The sequence below is a fragment of the Pocillopora damicornis genome, chromosome 1 (genome assembly GCF_964200805.1).
Source record: "Pocillopora damicornis chromosome 1, jaPocDami1.2, whole genome shotgun sequence".
In the NCBI taxonomy this organism is placed as follows: Eukaryota; Metazoa; Cnidaria; class Anthozoa; order Scleractinia; family Pocilloporidae; genus Pocillopora; species Pocillopora damicornis.
Genome location: NC_142670.1, coordinates 5,072,501 through 5,090,806, shown reverse-complemented (window position 1 = coordinate 5,090,806; position 18,306 = coordinate 5,072,501). Strand labels below are relative to the sequence as shown.

The 18,306-nt window shown below is 37.1% G+C and overlaps 3 protein-coding genes across 4 annotated transcripts in view; 2 read left to right on the top strand and 1 right to left on the bottom strand.

The window, feature by feature from the left end:
• Positions 1 to 1,429: 1,429 nt before the first annotated feature.
• Positions 1,430 to 7,975, bottom strand: LOC149051498 (skeletal aspartic acid-rich protein 1-like). 2 transcript variants are annotated; one of them, XM_089184721.1, is made up of 4 exons: positions 7,225 to 7,975; positions 3,766 to 4,184; positions 2,802 to 3,026; positions 1,430 to 2,528 (listed from the first exon to the last, which is right to left on the bottom strand). In XM_089184721.1, exons 1-4 carry the CDS (start codon positions 7,265 to 7,267, stop codon positions 2,235 to 2,237), a joined length of 981 nt encoding a protein of 326 aa, XP_089040847.1. In that variant the 5' UTR covers positions 7,268 to 7,975; the 3' UTR covers positions 1,430 to 2,234. The 2 variants fall into 2 exon arrangements, with proteins under 2 accessions (XP_089040847.1, XP_089040850.1); XM_089184724.1 differs by lacking the exon at positions 7,225 to 7,975 and adding an exon at positions 6,347 to 6,515.
• A 1,006-nt stretch (positions 7,976 to 8,981) lies between these two features.
• Positions 8,982 to 10,247, top strand: LOC149051497 (uncharacterized). Its single transcript, XM_089214350.1, has 3 exons — positions 8,982 to 9,058; positions 9,363 to 9,483; positions 10,110 to 10,247. Exons 1-3 carry the CDS (start codon positions 8,982 to 8,984, stop codon positions 10,245 to 10,247), a joined length of 336 nt encoding a protein of 111 aa, XP_089070476.1.
• A 5,741-nt stretch (positions 10,248 to 15,988) lies between these two features.
• Positions 15,989 to 18,306, top strand: part of LOC149051496 (adhesion G protein-coupled receptor L4-like) — a 9,760-nt gene continuing 7,442 nt past the window's right edge. The window contains exons 1-5 of the mRNA XM_089186744.1: positions 15,989 to 16,397; positions 16,863 to 16,970; positions 17,463 to 17,547; positions 17,888 to 17,981; positions 18,257 to 18,306. Coding sequence (XP_089042870.1) covers positions 16,298 to 16,397; positions 16,863 to 16,970; positions 17,463 to 17,547; positions 17,888 to 17,981; positions 18,257 to 18,306 — 437 coding nt within the window. The 5' untranslated portion in view covers positions 15,989 to 16,297. The remainder of the gene's footprint in view (positions 16,398 to 16,862; positions 16,971 to 17,462; positions 17,548 to 17,887; positions 17,982 to 18,256) is intronic.

Below are 18,306 nucleotides of genomic sequence, written 5' to 3'. Positions count from 1 at the left end.
CTTCACATCTCCCACAGGAAAAAATATTTGCCAATGGAAGGAAAGTCTCTAATTAGTGCCTCGCATTCCTCACTTGGATAAGAGAACGTTTCAAAAGAAGACTTCAGTGAGCACTGCCCTCCCGTCTGCACAAAATAAAACCCCGAATGTAAGAAGCAAAGTCTATGAAGCCAGTCATAATCCAGATAGATGATGAAATTTCGGAATTGCGATAAACTGCGATTATGCACTTGGATATTTATAAGTAGATACTGAACTTACGTTTACCTTTTAATCAAAACTATGAAGAAATGCGCCATCGCCACAGGTGAAGGGGGGTGGCTGAGGGCGCTGGGTAAACTCTTTTTGGGATGTCACATCCAAAATCCTTCGACGCCCCACACCCTCCTCTCCCAAATCCCAACCTCTCCTCCCCCCTCCCTGTCTAAAACTCGACAATACACATCAGCTGAAATTATAGCATTATAAGTATTTTTTGCCAATGCGAATTTTTTTCGCAATTCTATCACAGTTCTGATAAATCGGTTACATTACTTTCGGTTGTCCAAAGTTGGGCAATCGTTTTCGCCCTTTTCTAATTAAATTTACCCCTGCCTCGCAATCATTCGATTTTGTTTATCACTCGTATGATCATAACCCAGACTGGATTATACTCACTCTTGTAACCATTAGAAAGTTCGCAAGTGCTGAGGAGTCCAGTTTTACCCTCAAACAAAAACATAAAATTTTAGTCTTAGTTGTGGCTATTTTATAAATCCACGAGAAGTAGTTGTTGACCTACTCGGTGCCTAGTTTCGAACATAATGAACGCTCGTATGTAAATGATGGCAATTTTTTTTTTCCTGACTGTAGCTCATGGGTAAAGCGAAAAACTAATCGACAAATCTTCCTAAACAGGAATGCCCACGTACCATCTTGTATCAATTGTAAAATGCATTTACTCCGATCCCCATATAAAAAGTTAATCGAAATTGTAAGGTTTCTGCTTAAAACCGTTCACTCGTAACATTTCATTCGCAATTCTCCCTACCGTCTGCTATACAATTCTCACGAAGTTAGTTCGTAGACTTTGGTTCTGAATCAACTAATCATCCCTTCATTGAAATTTTCTTCATTCTCATGCCATAATTTATCTGAATACTGTGTTGATGTTGCAAGGAGGAGTTAATTATTTGTCACTCGTGAGATTCAGGGTTACCGCTGCAGCTGAGAAGTTCTCTAGCCAATTTGAGCTTCTTGCTCTCTTTCTTCGAATATTTTTTCAACTTCCACAATCAAATACCCTGGTTCATGATACGGTTACGATATTTATATTATTCTATGACTAAATAGTCAAGATTTAGCTCCATGAGATGTCGGAGAAGCCTTCGAGTTTTATAAAGAAGTAAATTTTAATATCTGCAAATAGCCATTAGCTATATGAATGAACTTAAGTGCAAACGATTTTATTAGGTATCGCAATCAATTCAGTGTATGAAGTAGAACATACAAATGATAACAATTTCACTAGGCTATTAAACTTTGTAAAGGATAATAGAAACGTAATATAACCATGCAGGTACAGCTGTTGCACGTTTATCGTTTTTTCTTTTCCGTAACCACCATGATAAAGCAAATAATCCTAAAAAAAAACAAAAAAAACTAATTGTCTAAACTGCTAGCGAAGCGAATGGCCTCGAGAAAACAAGAAGAGACTGGAAACAGCTCTTGGGCAGCCCAGGACCTCACCAATCTTATTTCGTCTCTCGCTCCTCTCAAAACTTCACATCGACTATTACGATAGAAAAAGGAATACATCTCTAAATATAAGTATTAAGTTGGAATTCTGAATATAGTAAAATGGTTTAAAATACGAGGAAGGGGAGGGAGGGGTGGCACTATCACAGGTTTCTTGATATGAGCTAGGCAAGGGTTTGTTTATCCTGCTGCTAATCACAAATACTATTTCAAAAGATGCTGCTTCATTTTCTAGACTAAAAATCAAACAATTTTGGTTTAAAACAATGTGTTCATTTCCAGAGGAAACTTCAAAGGTTATGAGAGATTTTTCGAGGGGCATTTCTCGGTGTTTTTAACATGGTTATTATGATTACCACTCTTTTGAGCTTGAATACGGCTGAAAGTAGGCTATAAAAAGTAAAATATACATGCATGGAGTGTCATTAGCACACGCTCTCCCACTAATAATAGCGTCACCACTCCTTCCCTCTCTCCCCTCCCACCCCGACATCAGATTAAAACAACGCGAATATGGCCGTCAGCATCACGAAAAGCAACAAGAGATTCAGCTGAACAGAAACTGCGTTGTCTTCTTTATCGTCTATATCGTCCTTGTCGTCTTTGTCGTCTTTGTCGTCTTTGTCGTCTTCGTCATCAAGTTCATCCCCCAATGTCACTCCTGGGTCAATCTCAATGCTTCTGCTGTAATTGGCGGGTACTCGGAAAGCAATCCTGTACTTGTTACCGATATTCTCGAGCTTTGGGTAGCCACCGCTGCTAAAGTTGGCGAACTTACCATTTACTTTGCACTAGTAAGTAAAAACATGAAAAAACTAATGAAATTAAAATTGTCGTAGGTTAGAAAGAAACAAAAAAACCGCAGACTTAACAATGGCAGAATATGATGCGCGAACGCTCCCAAGGAGGTGGTTTTCAAATTGAACTTATCTAGAATACAGAAAAAAAATGCATTGAATATTTTCACGGTTTCCTAAAGTCATCCTACTTGGGTTAGTACGCAGGACAACCAACAGAAAGGGGTGTTTAGATCTGTTGCATAATAACTTCACTCAGAACTTTACCTTACTAGCAGCTGACATTTCATCGTCGGTATCGTCTCCACTGCCAAAGCGGAAATGCTTGCCGCATTTACCTGTTTTCCGGCATGGTATTTTTCGATTGAGTTTCTTTTGTTTACCGTCACTGTCTTTGATGTCTTCGTCTTTCCTTGGGTTTTGACCCTTTCTTCCCTGGACAATGAGTCCCAACTCAATATCCTTCGCCTCACTGGAAGTATAGTTTTCAAGCTGTAAACAAAAAAAAAAAAAAAAAAAAAAAAGAGAATCAAATTTTGAACTTATTAGGCTTGTAAAGTGAAATAATTAAAATTATTTTCAATTCAATGTCGGGAGTATTTGGGATTGCGTTGTTTTGGTTGCTGTTGTTTTGTTTTGTTTTGTTTTGTTTTGTTTTGTTTTGTTTTGTTTTGTTTTGTTTTGTTACTTAATTCTGCGATTGTCTCGCACCACCTTCTGGGTCAGTCTGGATCATATTTCAATCAAATCAAAGCTGGGGTGGACCCAGTTTATTACTGAAGGCCTGTTATGAAGACAAATTATTGATTTCTTCTATCCCCATAAGTCTAAAGCATATGTCTGTCTCAGGGAAACAAAAATATGCCTAGACTGGCCCTATGTTAGCCCAAACAATGAAAGCTAAAGGACTGACAAATTTAGATCATGCTTTGAGTAAGATTAATCATCTAAACAACTCAGCAGATTCAATTTTTTTCTGTATTGTAAATTTAACTCATGCTTTTTCCTTGAAAGTGGCATAGTTCGGAAAAAGAAAGACTTCTGTTCCCGTCTAAAACTAAAATTAAATCCAGTGGAGTCAAGTTAAAATAGCTAAGTCCTTCAAGTCGTCCCATTCAGTACCAACTCGAAAGTAGTTTACACTCCCGCTGAGCCCTACGTGATGTCTAGTCACAGAGATAACATTATAGATTATTTAACAGCTTAAATTTCGCGGAAAATGAGTGTGTACCTTCAGGAATAATTTCAATGAGCCAGTTTTCATTACTATCTCATCATCATCAAATTTGATCGTTCCGTTTTGGCAAAGAATGTAGATGTCAACGTCCAGATTTGCCTGTTGAGCCTTGAAATGAGCCTTAGCGGTGAGCTTCACTGCCTTCAGGCCATGCAACAGAGCGGATTTGTTCAGTTTTGTCATTTCGAAATCTTGAGCCTTAGGGTTCATTGATCGCTTCCCTCTGATCTCTTTGCCATTCGCCCCCAGTTGCTTGATGACATCCATTTCTACAGTGAAGGCTCTGGTAAAATTCTTGTTGTTACGACAACGACGAAACAGAACTTTTCCAGACCTGCCAAGGACTTTCATGCACATACCGCCACATGTTGTATTGCTAAAATCAGCAGCAAAAGCTGGCAAAAGATTCGCAGCTGAGAAGAAAAAGACATTCCATGTTATATCTATTCAAACTTTACTTCAGCCGGTGGTTTACAAGGTGATTTCACATTTCGTTGACGCCGAATTGAATGCCTGGGAAAATATAACAAGCGAATTATGGAGTTTTGCCAAAGATTGACTGTGTCAGTTTGCATGGTGAATTTTTCAGCCCATGAAAGTGATGTAAGCCCATGATGATGACATCTATCAAAACATACCCCCACACACAGACATACGGAGAAAAAAAACATCCAAGTCACAAGTGAAAATATATAGAGAAAAAGGCAAAGTCGTCGAGGCTCTCTGTTTTACCACCATCTGTTTTGCTTTTTTTTTTCTTTTTTTCATTATTTCGTTTTTTTACAATAGCTCTTGTTCGATTTTTTATCACACTTATGGCCCGTTCGAGTTAGTTCAGTTATTCCATCGTTCGAACCACTAGTTTGCAATAACCTGAATACTCAGACATAGTTAAATACTGAATACTGTTGAATGCTGTTGAATACTGTTGAATACTGTTGAATACTGTTGAATACTGTTGAATACTGTTGAATACTGTTAAATACTGTTGAATACTGTTGAATACTGTTGAATACTGTTGAATACTGTTGAATACTGTTGAATACTGTTGAATACTGTTGAATACTGTTGAATACTGTTGAATACTGTTGAATACTGTTGAATACTGTTGAATACTGTTGAATACTGTTAAATAGTGTTGAATACTGTTGAATACTGAATACATAGTTGAAAACCTGAATACTGTTTACATAGATTAAACTCGACTACACTTCTTCGAATTTTTCCTATAGGAAACCAGGTAACAAAAAACTAACACAAAAAATATTCAATTAACTGAATGAGAAAACCATCAATAAATTCAAATCAATGATCATGTGAGTTGCGTTTGGTGCAAAACAAACCGACGTTGTCATGGTAGAGAAAACATGTTTCTTGGCAACCGAAAATTTTTGAGATAAGAAAAACAGCAGGGTTCTTAGTCTTCATCCCCTTTAATTAGAAACTTTTTCTTTCGATGTGATTTGATTAAAAATAACAGGCAGTCTGGTTTTCGCAGTCAGGTTTTCGTAAAATTATCTTGCACTTGGTTTGAAAGAACTGCATAATAAATGTTTAAAAATAGCATATTGACTTTTTATCCAGCTCAATTGATTTTTTCTTACCAGAACAGGAAATGAAAATTGTTCTCCCTTAAGTTATGAAACTCGATTGAGAAACAAAAATGATATTGAAATGACTTTCGAAACCGATATTTGGTTGTGTTCTACTGCGTTGAATAAATATTAAAATTTCATTGTCATATGAAATTGAAAATGGCTTGGCACTGAAGACAATGGATTGTATGGCTCTAACAATGTTTTCCTGTAAAAATATAACACTTGTCGGCAAATCTAGGTCTTCCAATTTTAAAGTTTTGAAATCCAAAATAATCCCTGTTGAAGTTATTTATATTGTGGTACCGGAACAACGGTATTTTTTGTCTCACCACAAGACAATAGGTTGGACCAATTTACTGAGACACCTCAGCACAGAGCAAAGTTGCTGCACTTTATTAACCCAAAAGGCGTTAAAACAAAATGCATCTAACATCGCAAAGATATGTAAAACCTTACAAAAAATCATCAGTGCCTTCCTTTGATACGTTTTGGAAAATTTTTCCCTAAGCTAAGAGAGTGGATAAGAGAGATTATTACCATTTGTTTTAATTGACATGGAGAGGAATAAATTGTTGTCATGTGAAACAACAGATTTTGATCTTCCAAAATGCGAACCACCATATCACCAACAAATCACAAAGTAAAACTGACTCTTAAATATAACGGTTTGAAATGCGAATATACTTCGCTATTAAAAGAAAAAGGAAATCATTAAATAACAGATGGCTTCGTTTGCTGTATGTAAAGGTTCACGAATTTACCACATTTCACTGAAAACAAAATTAGCCCTTATGGTCGGAGTTCTTTGACATGTTAATTCGGACAGAAAAAAATACCTAAAAGGTTATTAAAAAACTTCTCATTTCCAAAGAAACGTATCAGCTATTTGAGGATTGATGAATGATTGACAAAATGCAAACCCTCTACATTGTAAATATTGCTTCGGTCGATAATAATCGTTTCAAATGCAAACTTACCTACCAAGGGAAGAAGAAAAACGCATCTTAATCGTAGAGTCATGTTTCTTTAGTTATTCAAGCTTCCTACACAAAGATTCCCGCGTTCTATCTTGTAAAAAAATAGTCGTAATTCTTAAGCTTCACAAGAACCAAGAAAGCGAAAGAGGCGGAGAATAATAGTTTATTTGCAATGAAAAGAAACTGCTCGGCAGCTTCAAGTATCACCTGCCCTCGCAACAGTCTAACTAGCCTGTTGTTATACAAATATAAGCGACAACGAAATAATCAAACGTCGTGATATTAGTCATTGAATTGCTGCAAGTGGTATTCGAACAAAGTTTGAATTCATACCTGTTTCACCTAATATAAATTGCTGTGCAAACTGATTTTGACTCAATGATTAACAGGTGAAAAATATAACACCGCATTAACAGGATGAATTATTGGTCAAATAAAAAACAAAAAAAAAAACACAACATTTAGGAGCGAGTTTATCTTACATTGCAAAACTTGGCTAGGTTCTTAAACGAAGGAGGTATAAGCAATCATCCGTAACAATTCGTAGGAACAAGCCTTACACGATTATTCCCCAAGAGCAGAAAATATTTCTGGGACAACCGATACCACTTTTACCGATATCACTGTTTTCAAGTCATCATGTAATATATATTCTCTATCCTTCATGGTCTAGAAAACTCTGATTAAAGATAATGTTGAGCACGAAGCCATTCTAAAATTACCATGTTGCTACTGCCTACTACATAAAACTTTTTAAATTGACCTTACTAAAGCAGATTCACTTTCCAAAAGCATATTGACAACTGATATAAACAGCATACAGGGCTCATCGAAATAATGCAAATTCAGCCCGGTTTAAGAGAGAGAAAGAACCTTACCGGTAAATGCGACAAGAATTACAAGACTTGCGTAAATGTTCATCTTCACTGCAGACTTCAAATCAGTGATTGCTACACCAAACCTTAGAGCACGGGTTAATAAACTTCACACCTGACTAAAGAAAGGCGTAATAATTTATCTGAACAGACAAAGTGGAACATGACGATTTACACCTGATTTGCAACTGAAAAGAAGTTGTCAAGGAAACTCTTATCGAAACAAAAACAGAATTGACACCTGCAAATCCTTTGATCCGTGAAGGCCAACTATTTGGTGAGCAAATGTGTTTCCATTCGCACGCTCTGTGGAAGGCAATTTCATTTCAACTTTGGGTTTGATTCCGGTCTAACAATATGGCTTTTGAGTGTAAAATGTATTTTGAGCACTGGTGCTTTCATTTATAAACTTCTTCTTTTGCAATCTTCAAGGCTTCTGCTTTTGTCCCAAGCTCAAGAGAACACGAAAGAAAAAAAATCTTCTTTAAGTTCATTTTGAGCTTATAAGTTAATAGTCTGTATACGAGAGTACTGGGCAGACCGTCGACACATGCCATCTCACTGATCTCTTTCAAACTTTCACAGTTTATGAGGGTCACTAAGTTATTCAAATTTCCAGAGCGATTCAGGCTTCCGGCTGATCCCTGGGGTATTAGAGCCCTCACAACAAATCCCTGAGATAGAAGGCTAAAAATTAGCTCGAAAATTCACTTCTAACGAATCTCTCTCACACTGATAGAATGCTTATTAATTTGAATCCTATTTTGTCCAATGGTTGTTTCAACCTTTAAAAAACAAATTTCCCAAAGTTGGATTAATTTAATATGACTTCTGCCTATTTAGAGCAGTTAATCTATTGCGGAACAGTTGCGTTACTGTGTCACGCAACTATTGGAAAAAAGGAAAAAAGATGTTTGAAATGCAAATCTCCAATGCGCAACATTATACGCAGACAAACATACCATCACAGGAAAGACCTTCATTGGGAATATTTTTGTGGGCAAAATCCTTTATAGCCCTGGCAAAAGATTTGTGATCACGTCCCTTTGAAATACGTGACCTGTTATGTTAATTTTTGCAATTATTGGTCAAAAACTAATGGTGTTTCACTCAATTTCAATTTGTGAATGGGATCGCTGACGTAAGTAGTTGGGGTACTTACGTCTAAAAACAACAGATTTTAGCTGCCGAGCTTAGGAGTCACTTATCAAAGAAACTATGTAACGCTTTACGATCCATTGGGAAAATGATCCATAAATGATTGCGGTACATATTTGACATTAAACAATACCGAATTTAGTAATAGACGTCAGCAGTTGACAACGACGTTTGCCAAATGTAATTTACACAAATGAAACAATTCATTGCGCCATAATTTTTTTTTTCCTGTGGGGACCTTTGAAGAGTTCTGCATCGAATTTTACGTACTAATTGGGAAAGTTGTTCCAGTTACATTTTACTGTACTTTAAAATTCTATGAAACTCTGCAATAGAGCATAAGCGAAAGCCGAGAATTGCAGTGTTCGATTCCTCATGAAGGTTTTTTAATTATATTTTTTGTCGGTCAACGTTGACGACAGGGAAAAAAAAAAAAAACATTGAATAAATGTTTGGTTTGTGCACTTCAATCAATTTTGTTAGTCCTCTTTAAAAAAAATTACAACATAAGCTAGTGCAACAAAAGTATCCGATATTTCAGTTTTTCTCTTTTCATATCCTCCGTCTTCTTTTGTTTTCCCTTTTAATCCCTGAAGATTAACATGACGATCCTCGTGCGGGTTATAAAGGAAGTAACAACAATCCAACAGGTGAAGGATAGCCCGACTGAGCAGATCAGGTGGGCTAATAATAGTTGCTTCTCCCGCCTCTTAAATGCTTCCAATCGACAAACAATCTAGCATCATAGCTTGTTACAAAGAAAAACTAGCCTGGAATTGGTGGGCTTTGAATGACGCCGTAGCACATAAAATATAGTGCGTTTTCGATGGACGACCTTCAAACTGCTTCTTTTGTCACTCCCGAGATTATATCGCGACTATTCGTTGCCTTCAATTTAAGCTAAGAGTTTTCAATTTTTCTTTATATCGATTTCAGATGAACGCTTTTGTTTTCCAAGTGACTATTCATTTGGTCTCTTACAGGCTTGGTGTCCGTGCATGCGTGGTGTTAGCTCCATTGCTGGGTGTCACGTGGCTGATTGGCTTCCTTGTGCCGTTACACATCGCCTTCTCCTACATTTTTGTAATCCTTAATTCCACTCAGGTAAAGTCATCTAAAACCTTAAGGGTATAAGAACATACGTATAACGTGATAAGCGTCAGGAATACTGAAAAGCGTCTCCATATCCAAGAATAATTCAGATTCACTTTCACATACCAGATCCATGACGTAAAGAAGCCGACTGGAGACCATTTAAACCTTCCTTTTTCCCTTGCATTTTCATCTTCAAAGCCTTAGCTCGGCTTAATTATGATACTGGAGTCACCATGAATCGATTACATCTGACGGATAGAATTGTATTCAGGAAAATAAGCCTCAGATAAGTAAACGATCATAGCTGATAAGGAAAGGAGACCTTCAGCTGAGTTGTTCTAAAAGACACAACCCTACATTCATGACAAAAAACAAACCAACAAACAAACAAAAACAAAACAAAAGTTTTAAAAAAAGTGGAAAGCTTCTCTTATTTCTGCATCTATTTGCTCGTTTGTTTACCAATTAACCAACGAAGTTATATCTATATTTTTTAAAAGCGATTATTCATTTTCTTCTTTCACTGCTTGGGAAATAGTGAGGTAAATATGAATTTTGAGTCCCCGTAATTCATATCAAGAAAAGCTTGTTACATATAATGAGTGCCTGTTATTTGACTTCTAATTCCTATCTAGATAAGGGGGCGTTTTAAAAGAAGAGTCCAAAAATTCCACGCAAGCGCATTTGATCAAAGGCAAGGTGACAATAGAGGAAACTCTCAAGCCCGTCAAAGTCACAATGACACTGGGATTCCTGTGCAAGATCGAGAGTAATCGAGGGACTTTGAACTTTTTGTCTTGCCCATGGAATGGGAAAATACTAAATGCATTTATAACCAGCTTCACTTATGTTGCTTAGGCTTTAGCTGATTCAAGTTAATTCAAGTTGTATTACTGCTTTTTTTTTTTTTTTTTTGTCCAGCCGTCGAGTCATTTTCTTAACCCCAAGCTTAGCTAGTTTGATGATATTTAATCACACTTAAGTGGCACCGTTGGCATTATGTGGAATAATTATCTGTCTTAGAATCAAATTGCCCGGGAATACCAGTTTATGATAAACTGATTAATCATTTAACCGGTAATTAGGTCTGAACCGTAGAAATCAATTTTGGTGCAATGAATATTTATTAAGTATACAAATAAAGTTTGTAGTATATAACAGTTAACTGTATAATGAAGACTTTACTAAACTACAACATTTCTGAGCTGATGAAGAGAACATAAAAACAACCCTACACTAACCACATACCTAGGAACCGATCACTGTTTATGGTCAGGGAAAGGAGGGGCTTGGGTGAAGGGAGGGGGCGGGGTGCGTTGCATGTGTCACTATAAGATCGTGTCCCTATAAGGTTTACCTAAGGCTCGATAGCCTGCTTGTAGTCGTACCCTCCCCTGATGGTGAAACGGAAGCGAGGGAACGTCTACGCAAACCTGACACTAATCGTGTTCCGCAACGTCTCTTCATAATGTTTTTTTTTGCGAAGTGACACGTGTTAGCGAGAAGGTTATCGAGATAAACAATAACAGTGAATTAAACAATAATAGTGAATTCATGAATGAAAGTGATCTTCGCAGTGATGTGCACTACTTAGGCAGTAGTGAAAATAAGGCCTGAAAAAAATTCAGGCCTGTACGGGATTTGAACCCATGACCTCTGCGATACCGGTGCAGCGCTCTACCAACTGAGCTAACAAGCCAACTGGAAGCTGGTCATGATGGTGGTTCTAAATAAACCCGTGAAGTGAAGAATAGACGGTACAGGCCTGAATTTTTTTCAGGCCTTATTTTCACTACTGCCTAAGTAGTGCACATCACTGCGAAGATCACTTTCATTCATGTCTTTATCCGCAGTTCAAATATATGACCGTCAATAGTGAATTCATTCTCCATTTTCGGTTAAACTTGCAATTCAGCGTCCGAGTTCAAATGTATACTATGTTTTAAGGATATAGGAAAAGATTATGAGCGATTTTTGGTATGGAGTAAGAAGAGGACGAAGTTCGATTAGCATCGCGTTAACGAAACTAGATTTCAACGTCCACGCGGTTTCTGCTTGCATTCGTAAACAGTACCACGGTCGTCGAAAAGAGTTGGATTATTTGTCACAGAATCTCAAGGATTTCATGGATTTCTATAAAAGATAGTTGCGCTGCAAGCGTGAAGAAAGAGCGACTCTTTTCTCAGTCCAAAGAATCGCTGCAAGGAACAACTAGTTTTAATTTAGCTTTGCAGCACCGTTCGCAAAGAGACCGAAAGTTGAAGGTGGACAATCCTCTCGGCCCTTGTACTTTAAGATAGTGCACCTGGTCTTCTGTGAAAGCTTTAACGTACGGCACAATAAATATTGTGACCGCTTTCTTCTAGAGAGGAGAGGCGATCGATCACTGGCGCTGCTTGATATAATAGAGATTTTTCGTAGCCAATTGGTAACAAAAAGAAGACATCATTACTTTCGAAAAACTTAATATCTATTGCTTTCTGCTGTTCCTCTTGAAATGTCTCCATCCCAAAATTCGCGTAAACTTGCCTTAAAACCTCGCACGAAATACCACTAACGGGGACGTTGCTTTTAATTCATGGATATGCAAGGTAAAGGAAAGAGAAATTAAGGAACTCGATATTCAAATTTCGTGGCATTGGCAGCGGCCTTAGGAGTCCGGGGTGCGCAGAGATCTAATTAAATATGGCAGACTGATCGTTAAATATGGCAGATCAATTAAGGAGGACTTCTGTGGACTGAAGTTCAAATATCTCTCCTGGAATCAGAGGATCCTCAACCTCGCATAATACCTCCTTCTGTCTTGATTATTTTTTTCTTTCAAGAAGCATGTAGATATTTTGTTCGTAAATTTAAAGAATTTGCTGATAGATCAATTTCGTGGTATGTTTCGATTCCCATTAACAGCGTGATAGTTAGCAAGCGGTATAATAAGGATCAGTTGGCAATTACTCCCATCCGGGACTGTAAGACCTAAAACGTCAACAGAAAAGCTAGTTATTCCTGTTTTTTTTCTTTGGAGCACCCGGATGCATTACATCATTACCTGGCTATACTCCGTTCAAGAGGGGGAAAAAAATAATCGGCCTATTGTTTGTTCGCTAAAAAGATCACATTAATATTACAAAATAAAATACACAGCTGGAAATATCTGGTGCAAAATTGGATGTACTTCATGCATCATTAAACGTGGATTAAGGAAAGACAAGCTATATTCTGACGTTTGGGTCTCCGCAGTACATCTCAAGCCTGGAATGATGAAAGCACTTTGGCACGCGTTAGCGTTTAGTTCAGTTTTCTTCATGACAGTCGATCTAGGCGAGTGGGTTAACATCTTTAACTTGACATCTCTACTTTCTAAGTACCACTTATCGACAAGAAACTACTCCTTACTGCTAAAAGCCTTCAAAACCATTGACATAATATATGAATGGATCACATATAAATAGATATGAGTATTCCCTGTCGTTTTTTGGAGTACAAGTTAAAATTTCTCCCATATTCCTTGAACGGAAAACATCCCAAAGTTGCGGTATATCGCCAATATGGACAACTTTGGTAGAAAAAAAAACAATGCAAAACAATTAACTTTTTCGGTTAAAATAAAATCCAGCCGATTTTCGTGGATCAGTGCTACCTTTGAGATAAAAGTTGTCAAAGACCGATCTATGCAATGTTAACTAATGTTACATAGAATGCATGTCAAATTATTTTGCATTTTAAACTTCGCCTCATCCCTTATGTCATGTATGTCACTAAATTCAAATTGCCTTGGCTCCAACTGCTTCGACTTCACGAATTGTCGGATGCGTTTCCTCGCTGCAAAGACTTATTTTGTGTGAGATGCAACTAAGCTTGGTTAAAAAAAAAAAGAGTTTTTTTGAATTGTCATCGATAAACAGAAAAACAATACCTAAATTTTGCGACATTTCCCTAGCATCACATATAACGAATTTATGCTTAAATTTAGCATTGTGTAAATTTTTAAAAGATGTCAACATTACGAGCAAATGTCGGCAACAAGGGTTGAAAAAGGGTCTTTCAGCTTTTAAGTTGGAAATGAAAAGAAGAATAAAATGTTTGGATTATAAAATGGGAATGGCAGACCCTTTAGAGATATTTCAAGTATCACGATTTTTAAAACCTGACTGAGGCAGTTTCGATCTTAGGCTTTTCTCCTAAGTGAGAAGTATTCTTCAAAAACTGCTCTCTCTTTATTTTCAAATTGTCGCTTCAAAACTTCACCTCTAATGACTTACTTGTCATTTTCCGTCTTCTTTGAATTTTTGAATTTTCGCCAAATTTTTTTGCCAAATAACACAGAAGTAGTTGCGTCAAATGTTTGAGATGCTCCGTTTTCAATGTATAACTACATCTGACGTAGTATAAATGACAAAACCAAGTAGAACCATGGTCTGTCGAGACGAAAGACTCAAACTTGAGACATGAGCTTTTAAAAATTCACTTTGAACGGTTAATTAAGCTTCAGCCACTTCTTTTGGTTTAGATCGAAAAAGTTTATCAGGAAAAGATGTCCAGAGAAAGCAAACACAAGATGAGTTTATTTCCCTTCTGAATGAAACCAATAGTAACTCCCATCTAACAGGATCCTGCTATTTCCGGTGTTCAAAACAATTCAGTAGACCTCTATTTTTCTTTGATATGCTTCGTTGGCAGGGAACAAATGCAAAGATATCCGCTCCAAAGACTCTTCGTTCAGGAAAAGAACAACTTGTTCGAGGCTTAAAAAGGATGGACTGCTAGGCCGGTGGAATTGGGAATCCTGTAGCTTCCTTCAAAACACATCCTTTCAATGGTGTGATGAGTTAGACAGATGTCTTAAACTTAACAAATCCGTCCCTGAAAACTGTTCTCACAATCTTCAAGTTGGAAATCTTCAAAATTTTACGTTACTTAGTGGTAAAAGAAAGTGGGGGATTTATATCAGACCCAAATTTGGTCAAGGAGAGCTTCCTTCCAAATACTTCCCTTCACTGGTGTTGTAAATCATTAGGCCGATGTCTTAAACTCAACAAAGTTACTAGAAACTGTTCTCGCAATCTTCAATCAAATCTTGGAAATTTTACGTTACTTGATGGTAAAAGAAAGTGGGGGATTTATATCAGACGCGACTTTGGTCAAGGAGAGCGTTGCAATCGCATTTTATTCAAAGCATTTAGAAATTGGGGTAGGTGAATGAAAACTTGGGACAAATTAACACTATCTGCATGCTAATTCACTAAAATATTGGTTTATGCTCAGCATGCGTATATCGAGTTATGAATACAAAAAATTGAAATTGTGCAATTTAAATTACGTTATTGAATAATACTTTTAGGAAATATCAACACTTCGAAACAATATTTATTGTTCGAAAAGCAAAACAAAAATTTCTTGCATTTTCATTTTGAGCTCAAAAATGTATGAACCGAACGGTGGCTAAACTCGACGGGAACTTGTAGTCGAAAGTGAAACTCGCACTTATTGCAATAAGTTATACATCGGCGAAACAGGAAGACGACTGGTTAACCGATTCCGAGAACACCTTCGCGATGTGGAAAGAAATGACAAGGACGCAATCTTCCTAATCATTCTAAACAGCATATGGCAGTTTGCGGCCTTTCCTTACATCTAGGCAGTTCGGAAAGCCGTAAAACACTAGAACAAAAATTTATATTCCAAATCGGCACCCTTAATCCCCATGGAATCAACGAGTGCTTTTCATTCAACTAATTTATTCCTGTTTTCTCGTCACCATATTCCCACCAATGGCGTAGCTCCACTTTCTGCATATAAACCCACACACAACCCACAATTCCTCTAATCGCTCTGACGAAGGGCTAACGCTCGAAACGTCAGCTATTTTATCCTTTACGGTGGCTAATTTACGTTTTCAACCCAGTTGTTGACACTAAATTACCTGAAACTGTACATGTCTTGTTATGGTTTCATGAGGATTGATAACATTTTGATTTACCACAGAAGTTCGTTAATTAGGTATATAGGAAGGACTTTCGCTAAGAGAAATGAGGGAAAAAACGAAGCCAAACAAAAGGGGAAACCACAACGAAGCAAAGCTATTAAAAAACAAACAAACATAAATAAACAAAACATCGCTTATTTACCTCCAATTCCACTTTTCCGTCAATTATTCTCGCAGGAAACATAACGGAGCAGGAAGAACATGGAAAGGTAATGGCAAAAGATTCATAATTAGAGCAATACTAAAAGCATATCTGATATATAAATCATGACTTAAAAAACTGGTTAACTCGTATGAGGAGGGCAAATCATTGATTAACTAAATGACTGTCTGCCTGGCTGACTGACCAACTGATTGACTGACAGATTTTAAAATCTGGAAGAATGACTGAAAGCTTGGCAAACGTGACTGATTGATTCATTGTTTGAGCCCTTGTTTATTTATTTGGTCCATTTAGAGGCGTCGTATTCTGGATTTTTACAGAAATCTTGACCCTAAAAGGAAGAAAGACTCTCAGGTAATGCAGTTTGATTATGATATTGCTTTTCCAGAATAGAACACACAGGAACTGCATGAAATTATGTTGTCGCCAATAGCAAAAAGGGTTAAAGGGTTAATGTAGTTTACCCCATCTCGAAGATTTTACTCTGTCAAAAACTAATGGCTCGTTACAACCTTTAAAACTTCAAGGGAAAAATTGATTGCAATGATGAAAATGAAAGATTACTTCTTAAACCTCTCTAGGTATATATCTGCCAATAACTCTCCTTCGATTCCTATAAACAGGCCGCGTTCTCTTTACTCAAAAATGTAACGTCGTCCAGTACAAAGTTTTACGCGATGTTCTCCACATTGGCTTTTGAGGACTTCCTGAGGAGACACATTCAAGCACATTTGAATTCTACAACTACCAACATTTCCTTCTCAGGCGAAGTCGCAGGTAAGCCTAATGAGGAAAATGAAGATGAAAATTAAAACAAAAACCAAAAAACAAAAAACATAAAAAAAACAAAACAAAGTAACTTCACGGCCCTACTCAATGTCCACGCAGGCTTGTCCCTTGTAGCCCTCTTGGCTATTTTTTCTTCTTCCGTTTTGAATAATTTAGTGACATAGCTCCTCCTTTCTTCCAAATAGGTAGTGCTTAATTATAAACTAAATTCTACAAAATGATGTCTTCCTTCTTACCTGATATTGGGGAAAATGAAATAATTATTGGAAAATTTTACTGGATGAGTCTTACTTTTAGCTGGGACAAGACCCGTGGCACTCAAGCAAATTTGATTAATGATATATGGGGCTTAATATTCTACTATCGGAATAAATCGACACCTTAAAAACACGTATATCTAAATAGTCTTGAGATTACATGAATTTTTTTTTTCTGTATAACCCGTAATCGTAGATGTTTTTGCAAGTCGCCCTCACCGTGACAGGGGCAAAAAATTTCGTTTTGCTGATCCCAAAAACGAAAACTTTGTGGAAATTTCATATCGAAACACTGACGAGAATGGTGAGTATGTTAAGGCGTAATCTCACTCAGTAATATCTGAACCCTTGATTAACATTTTTTTGTTATCCGATGGCAGTAATATCATGGCGGAAGAGATACATCGAGAAATAGCTGTGAAGAAAAGAAAGGGGAAAAAAAACAAAAACAAAAACAAAAAAAAAACAGACATTTCTTTGAAATCGAGGCGCAAACAATTCCACGGTGCAGTTCTGCCAAACATAGAATAAGAAAAGAGAGGAAGTAAACAAAATATCTTCGACCATATTTGAAACTTTTTAACACACCATGGGAGGGGGGGGGAGGATCAATCGTCGCCTACAGAGAGTAAAGGAGGGGAGGGGAGCCAACTATAGAGAATTGGCTGCCAATCAACCCCAGTGAGTGGGGATCAGGTTATCGAGACACTATCAAAACCCTCTGACAGCTCCCACGCCAGGCAATAAATATTGACCTTTACCTTAGTTATCTTTCATTCAATTTAATTCCATCAAGGCTCAATGGTTGTAGGAGTAATGTACAAAAATCTTACCGAGTTGTTTACATCAGACAAGAACACCAGAGGAACCAACAAAACAAGGTTTGTATTTCAGCAGCAAGAAAATTAAAGACGTTTGTTAAATCAAAGTATAAAGACTGCCGTTAAAAAAAAATTATAAAGAAAAAACTGAAATATACAACATCCTTCACGTGTATGGCGAAGATAATGATAACATCCAAACCTACCTCATGGTCCTAAATTATGGTCTCTCATCAAAGACCAAGGCTCAGAACTAGAAGTGAGCAAGCATTGACAACTTCTGCAAGAGATTTTAATACATTTACATATTTTTTTTGTTTACAATAAATGTATTTACATATTTGTTTGCTTCGAAGCTATTTAGAACTTCATTTAGTATTTTTGTTGTTTTTGTTATCAGGGTGCTGAACTCCATAATCATGTCCGTTGAAATGTACCCCGAGCCTGCAGATGTACTGCTGGAGAACATCACCTTGGTTTTTAAACACATAAAGGTATGTACATCACCTGTACAATGAAAGGAATTCACATCCCCCTTTTACACCTTGTTAAATCTGTAGCTTTCTCCATGACAGTTTGCCTGACACTCGAAACGTTAGCTCTGTAACCTCTCTACGATGGCCAATTCACGGTATCAACTGAGCTTAGCCATCTCATGATTTTAAGCTTGTGTATAAAATCTTAGATTTTAAACTTTATATTTTCCATTAAGAGATTAGAGACTGAGTCTAAACTTCCTCTTGATTCGTACTTTTTAAACTCATTTCAGGCCGGTGGAAAAAGCAGAGAGTGTGTATTCTGGGACATGTTTGGAGATGG

Coding starts and splice junctions, on each gene's coding strand:
- LOC149051498 (XM_089184721.1), bottom strand. CDS start 7,267: ATGAACATTTACGCAAGTCTTGTAATTCTTGTCGCATTTACCG. Junction 4,185..7,224: donor AATTCTTGTCGCATTTACCG/GTAAGGTTCTTT, acceptor TTTTCTTCTCAG/CTGCGAATCTTTTGCCAGCT. Junction 3,027..3,765: donor CATTGAAATTATTCCTGAAG/GTACACACTCAT, acceptor TTTTGTTTACAG/CTTGAAAACTATACTTCCAG.
- LOC149051497 (XM_089214350.1), top strand. CDS start 8,982: ATGACGATCCTCGTGCGGGTTATAAAGGAAGTAACAACAATCCAACAG. Junction 9,059..9,362: donor AGCCCGACTGAGCAGATCAG/GTGGGCTAATAA, acceptor GGTCTCTTACAG/GCTTGGTGTCCGTGCATGCG. Junction 9,484..10,109: donor TAATCCTTAATTCCACTCAG/GTAAAGTCATCT, acceptor ATTCCTATCTAG/ATAAGGGGGCGTTTTAAAAG.